A 7,502-nucleotide genomic window follows, 5' to 3' on the forward strand; every position below is an offset into this window, starting at 1 on the left:
TTGATTGCCTATACTTTATTGAACATTAGAATTTTAAAGAGAGAATATAGTAGTACTTCTCAAGAATCTTGCAGTACAGTAGAATGTACAAAGACCTAGACTGTTGTGAAGACGATTAGGTCTGTAATAGAAAAGTGGACAGATTACTAGGTACATGGTAGATGCGTTCTCTCTGTGTGGGACTCAGGGACATTTCTTGACTTTAAGCTGATATTGAATAAAGAATGAAGTAGACGTGACCAGGCATTTTAGGAGCTGAACACTGGTCTGAGGTAGCCAAGAATAAAAATTATTATCTAGAATTATGTCAGCTTTGCCTCACTCAGAATTTGTTGAATTGGAAGGGCTAATTTAGTAACTCTGTATAGTTTAAATAGAAAATATTTCTTTACTATTTGGGGATAGGGTAATAAAACTATAAGTTTCATGCATATATAAAGGGTTTTAAGCTAAACTTCTTATTTGTTTGGGGTTATATTCAATTTCTCTTTCTTTTATTTTATTTACCTGAAGACATTGTGTGTGTAGTTTTAGCTTATCTTTTAGATGCATAATGCAAGCTATGGTGTGATTTGACTTGAGTCTCGGCCTGTCACTTACAGCTGTAGGACCTGTCTAAGGCCTTCCTAGACCCAGATTCCTTTGGGAATATTTTCTAAAAAGTAATACATATAAATGGTGGGTGGTAGGATACTTATCAAATAATTTCCTCTGCATATTAATAAAAACATGAATATTAAATTGTGAACATAATATTTTATAATATACTTGGATTTCCAGAAGCATCTGAAATCAGGGTTTGTATAAACAATGAGCCCCTGAAAATAGGTTCACATTCAGAAGTGGAAGTGAGTTATGCATTTAGGGATATTAAGCTTTCCAAATATCTGGTGTTATTCCTAAGTTTTTGAAATTACTATTTGTTTGACTGTTACTGTATGGTCTATAATGTAGTTGTCAAGTAGTTGCTATGTTTAAAAATAAATGTTTTGCCAAGTATCTTCAAGTAACATACTTTTAAATGACTTAAGGGATAAAAAACAAATTGTTTGTTAAAATGACTCACTAATGTTGAAGGATAACCATGGTTTTAAAATTTCTTGGATGTGTTAGTCATATCATAGACATTAACTTAATAATTCAGATGTACTTTGTCTATTATCAGATAAAAATAAGTTGAAGACACACCTTTAAAATTTGCTGAAACTCTTCTTTGTCAGTTCTGTCCTGGCACTGGAACCAGCTATTCTTTGTTACCAAATATCCCTTACTTATTGTTTTCCGTGGCTGAATCCAGGGCCTTGTGCATGTTAGGCAAGCTTCCGACTACTGAGCTATTGCCCCATACTTGATCTTTGGAGACATGACTTGTTATGTGGTTCAGGCAGGCCTTGAACTCCTTACTTCCACGCATACTCACATGCCTGAGAAGCATTAATAATTTAAAGGAAAAATAAATAATCCTGGTTACTTACTGTGATACTAGGAATGAAATTCAGAGCCTTGTGCATGGCAGAAAGTCACACTGCCGTTTAGCTGTATCTCAAGTGCCTGGCCCTTCCTTTTAAAGCATGATCTGTTTTCTTCAAATTTGCTCTGTCTCAGCCTCCTGACTACTGAAATGTCAGGTGTGTGGCAGCACCACACCCAACTAATGGTGTGTATTTATGGATAAATTGTTGACTGTAAGGAACTCATCTATTGAAAAAGTTCAGTTACTGGGTGGCTGGCAAGATGGCTCAGCTGGTAATGGCACTTGCTGTTGATACCGATAGGAAAATAATGAAGTACATAAAAGCCTCACACACTTTTTTTTTTCCATTTTGATGCCACAGATCCCTATTAAATACATTTATGTGCCATCCTTATGTGTCTATGCTTGTATATGGGATATATACACAAAGACCATTTTAAATAGACACAGGGTGTTTAAATATAAGCAGACACTTCAATATGTCCTATTTTATGTTTCTCTCTCTCTCTCTCTCTCTCTCTCTCTCTCTCTCTCACACACACACACACACACACACACACACACACACACTGCTGTACTCTGTTGTTGGTAATGAAGGGATCGACTTGAAATAGTTCTTTTGAGCATAGTTCTGCAATTCTGTAGCACTGTACCACACCACCACTTCTGGGGGTCCGTGTGAGTCTGGCCAGGCTCCTCCAGGACTCTCCATTCCTGCCACAGCCTGCACAATGCTGCTTTCTTCTGATTTTCATATAATGATTTTCCTGGCAGATTTTGTTTTCATAGGATTCTTTAGCACTGTGGAAGGAGAAACAAAAGCCACTAGCCTGTATGATCTCTAAAGATGTTACAAGGTCAAACAGTTTCAGTTGGTGTTAAGTAAATTTAGATAGGCAAGTGTATATAAATAATTGCCAGCATAATGAAGAGAAACTTATATTTGGGCTGGGAAGATGGCTCAGTAAAAGTCTGACTATCAGGTCCATCTCAGGAGCCCTAGGCTAAAGGAGGACAAACTCCTATAAGTTGTCCTCAGACCCCATGTGCCTACCTTGGCACATGTGCACCCCCACCCATGCCCACAACATATCACACACACACACACACACACACACACACACACACAAATACAACTTTTAAAAATTATTTTCTAGCTGGGCGGTGGTGGCACACGCCTTTAATCCCAGCATTTGGGAGGCAGAAGTAGCGGATCTCTGTGAATTTGAGGCCAGCCTGGTCTACAAGAGCTAGTTCCAGGGCAGGCACCAAAGCTACAGAGAAACCCTGTCTTGAAAAACCAAAAATAAGTAGATAGATAGATAGATAAATAGCTATTTTTCTGCCATTTAAAAAACAATATGAAAAACAATTTACAAACCTTAGGTCGACTACCTAGAATCTTCAGCTTCATGCTTTCCCTGCTAGGATTTGTAAAATGTAATACAGTATTTGCCTTCCTTAACTTTCAGAGGTTTGTAAGGTAGAATTTCTAATCATATTTCCCTGGTGTATGTCAAATTTCAGAGATTAAAAGTCAATAATCTCTTTCTGCATTAGGCCAAATAGAAAACCTTTTACATAATATAGTCCAAGTAGGTTCTTTCTCTTATTTTCTTTCTGTAATCCAATTTTAGTTTGAGAACTGAATGAATACAGGAGTCATTCACTTCAGTGTAGGTCACGTGTTCTGGTGATCTCTATCCCGTGACATTTAGCCCACCTACATTCAGTAAAGAACAGATTCATGCTATGTAAAAGATGAGCAGGGATCAGGAAGGATGACGCTGGCTAAGAGCACATGCTGCTCTTATGAGGATCTCGATTCAGTTCAGAGCACAGACATCCATGTGGGCAAATACACGTGCACATAACAATAAAATAAAACAGTTTTTACAGTGAAAATCCAGATCTTTAAAAAAAAATAGGTGAGTAGGAGGAAAATGCTATTGATTGTGTATATTCTTTATTATATTACTTAAAATGGCGGTTCTGTATTCATGTAGGCTTCGTTCTGATTTCTTGCAGCTTGTGTGACTTCGTCTGTGAGGAGTGAAGCGCCCCTGACTGACACGGGAGAAGAACAACCACAGCAGCCAAATGAAACTCCAATCGCATCAAAGATTCAGCAAAACATAGGTATTTGCTTTTTTATAATTTTGAAAAATGAATTGGTTTTGAGTTTTCTTTTTATCCTAGAATTAATTTCATTTCACCAACAGTTAGATTAAGGCAGTACTTGCTGAGTATGATGAAAGTGGCAGTAGCTACACCATAAATGTGCGTTATAATGACTGAGAAGCACTACAGCCGGATCTGTGTTTCAGTGTGACCTAAGTGTGAAACAACTGACATATTGGTATGTGTGTATAAGTGTATGTCTCTGTGTACTTATACGTATGCGTATGTCCATACATACGCACATATATTTACAGAAGCTTTCTAAAGTACTTGTTCTGTTTTCTGTTAGTGTGCATGTGTCAGAGACACTTTGTCTAGTCTTTATGAACTACCGTATTTTCCTTTAAGACTTCTCTAAATTTTCGTATGTACATATTGGTACATATTTGTAGTATGTGTACGTCTGTTGTGTGTAGTGTCTATAGGCCCATCTGTTACCAGCATTTCAGAGCCTGAGGGTCAGCTGAGCCATTCTTCTGCTCATTCCACTTCCATTGTTTTGTGTTTGTTTCACTTCTAGGTGCGATTGCAGCAATTGCAGTTGCAGTCCTTGCGGCCGGCATCTCCTTCCATTACTTCAGTGATTAGGGTGAGGCACAAAGAGCTTCCTGATCACCCGGAACACACTGATCATCAGCTATGAAAACTAAAGATGTTAATGTCCCGCCTGCATTTAAGCTCCGCTACGAGAATGTCTATTAGATGTGTTTCTGACTTACATGACATCACCAGCTGCCTCATTTTCCCTGCTTTTATTATCGGGCCCAGGTTTCCAAAAGTAAACTATGCATCTAAATGGAGTTGCATGTAACAGATCACTATTATTTATCTTCAGAAGAGTCAAAATGTGAGCTATTTTAGAATTTAATCCTACTGAATGACATCACACATTGATCAAAATATGTAAACTACGAACAGTTCATCTTAGAGGACATTTCCAGTATGCACTCAGTCACAACAGTTTATGGACGTGGTTTAAGTTTGAGGCGATGAATACTATTTTAAGCATACAAATGGACAGTGATTTCCTGGGTGTCAGGCGCTAGTAACAGCATGGCAGTATGCTGCTGGCCTCACACCAGAAACAGAAATGTGAATCAGAGATGCTGACCTAGGTAGGGCAGTTAATGTTCTGTAGCTCTCACCCTACAGTTCTGTGTAGATCCTGGCAGAAACAAACTAGTAAACTCCTAACTTAGACCCAAGACTCCCATAAATTATGATCAAACAGTATTTTTCATTCATGATTGTAAGTTATGGGGTACAAGATACACTGAATCAGCAGGAGAATTAACTATAGGAAAATAGTCATTGGAGTCATTTCTCCCAAGTCCACAACGGTGATGTAGAGAACAAAGGATAGAGCCATAGATGTGGACGAGAGCCAGGTAGTGCTCCTTAGAATGAGGACCTCATTCTTTAAAGGAAGAGGACAAACTGCAGGCAGGTCAGCAGTAGCAGACACAGCGGAAGAGATCAGTGAAGTGGAAGGGAGAGCAGCAGGAGGGAGGTGAGAAGGAATGGGTGATGGTCTAGGAGAACCAGGTGGGGAAAATGAAAGAGAGGCAGCACTTGAGATGGCAGGGTTCGCCACACATGTTATCAAAACATTTATAAATTCAAGAAACAATATAGCTTAAACACATTTTAAAAAAATAAAATCCATGATTTATCCAAGTAGTGAACCACAAAATTGGTTTAAAAAACCAAAGGGATAGAAAGCTCTTCAGCAGAGGCAAGTCAGTCTCATACAGAGTAGACCCCCAGTAGCAGCAGTGTACACAAGGAAGCAGGAAATGCCTTCAGACTTGAGTGGAACTGTAAAAACCAGGCAAAGCAAAACTCAGAACCAACAGACCTTCATTAAAGAAACTGAGACGGGATAGTCTTCAATGAGGAAAATTACTCCAAAAGCAAGGTCTGAAATCAAGTGTTGATTAACAAAATGATCAATATTGTAAATTTAAAGTCTTGTTTATATAAAGCAATCATAATGAAGTATTTATAGAAATTGTAAAACTGAATAAATATTGTTATGCAACCTTGCTGTGGAATTTTCAAATAAGGATATAACTGGGAAAATTTGGTTCAGAAGAAAGAGGAGGGCGGTTAGAAGCAAAGTGCTCTGAGTGCCTGCTGCCAAGTTCATGTTAAGTTAGATTCTTTCACTGTGTGTTACTCTCAAGGGTACCCTCTCAAAAAAGAGGCAGGCGGTGAAACAGCCCAGTGAAAAGGAGATTAGGAAGGAACAGTACAAATAAAGGAAGAGATTAGAGGGGGGTGAGTATGGTAAGTAATAATAGCTCTGCGCGGTTCACAGACACAGGCCCTGGGCTGTTCCCCATCACAAAACAAAGACAAGTGAGACCCTGGTTCAAAGTAAACAAACAAACTAAATGGACAAAGTATTTAGATCAAATAGACGAAATTATATTTGTTAAATACAGATGCTAAAGAGATCTGTCTAGTAGTACTGAATAGTAAACAAATTATGATTTCTTTTTGTCAACACCTGCCTCAGTTTTTTACCCCTCTTTTAAAGCAATACTACTGTTCAGAATCTTAACCACACTTTGAAAGCATATGTGGTGAGGGAAGACTTCCTAGGTTATTGTATGAAACTCATATAGCCTACTAAACGAGGATAGCCAGAGAAAAGAAAACCACAGGCTAATAACACTTCTTGACACACGTGAAAGTGAGATGCACCATTCGAGTTAATTCAGCACTGTATTAAATACCAAGATATATTAAATACCAAGAGCATGAAGATGCTTATTAACTTTCTGTTCGTGATTCTTTAGAAAAGTGAGATAAAGACACAAAAAAACCCCAAGGCATCTAAAGAACATGTGACTAGATAAATGAAAAGATTTATCTGCCTAAGAGACTAAGGCCATAACCAGTACCATTTTATGTTCACTAGATTGTAATACTAAGACATCTCCATGTCTAATGAAAATGGTGTGATGAGAGCCACTTCATACTGTAGGTGTTCAGGAAGCCATTCGGCCTTGTAGAGTTGAGTAATTGTGTTCTCTACATACATACCTTAGGTAAACTCTTGCATAGATGCATCTGTAAGAAAATGTGCAATGTTTAGGACTGTAATCCAAATGCTAATTAAAAGTAAATTACAGAGGATGTAATTTTATTTAGCGGGGAGAATGTCCTCTATGCAAACACAAAGGTAGAGCTGAAAAGCCTGCCTTCATGGCTCATACTGTAGTTTCAGCACTGGAGGTTGAGCCAGGAAGGAAGATTTCAAGTTCAATGAAAATCTGGGCTGCAGCGTGAGACTCTGTCTCAAATAAATGAAATTCATTTTATTTAGAAATGATTAGGTAAATGCCAAATCTACCTGTAGTGTTACACTGTTTGTAAAGTAAAGCAAATTTAAGCTATTGTATGTATTTGTGGTGAAATTCTTTTCAAGGTACAAAAGTTGAGGGTGATGGCAGAACAGGGAAGCAAGGTGTAACAAATGCATTGGAAAGAGTATTGCCATGTTTGCTCCCTAAGTGACATGTCTGGATGCTCATTTTATTTACTTTATGGCCAGCAAGACATTACTTGTGTTTTCTGTTGCTAACAGACTGTCCCCACTTATGTCATAGCTTTTTCTCACGGTTCTCTGAATGAACAGAAGTCACTTGAGTTCTCTACCTGGTGGTGTAATAACTTCCATTGTCTAGAGGCTAGACTGGGGTTAAACATATAAGATAGTTCTTGCTCATGGTTGACAATTGATGGTAGCTCTCAACTGGGAATCCAGCAATTGCATCTCAGTTCTGTGTGTGGTTTGCATCTGGCTTCGAGTTCTTCCATCACAAGGGCTGAGTTTCTT

The 7,502-nt window shown here is 38.2% G+C and overlaps 1 protein-coding gene across 4 annotated transcripts in view; it reads left to right on the top strand.

Annotated features, from left to right (window-relative positions):
- The window catches only part of Odr4 (odr-4 GPCR localization factor homolog), a 33,312-nt gene extending 27,616 nt beyond the window's left edge, over positions 1–5,696 (top strand). For all 4 annotated transcript variants that reach the window (XM_048431017.3, XM_085688137.2, XM_048431016.3 and 1 more), the window contains 2 exons: positions 3,503–3,613; positions 4,176–5,696. In XM_048431017.3, the coding sequence (XP_048286974.1) occupies positions 3,503–3,613; positions 4,176–4,243 (179 nt within the window). In that variant the 3' untranslated portion in view covers positions 4,244–5,696. The remainder of the gene's footprint in view (positions 1–3,502; positions 3,614–4,175) is intronic.
- The last annotated feature ends 1,806 nt before the right edge of the window (positions 5,697–7,502 follow it).

The sequence above is a fragment of the Myodes glareolus genome, chromosome 5 (genome assembly GCF_982192425.1).
Source record: "Myodes glareolus chromosome 5, mMyoGla1.1, whole genome shotgun sequence".
Taxonomy (NCBI): Eukaryota; Metazoa; Chordata; class Mammalia; order Rodentia; family Cricetidae; genus Myodes; species Myodes glareolus.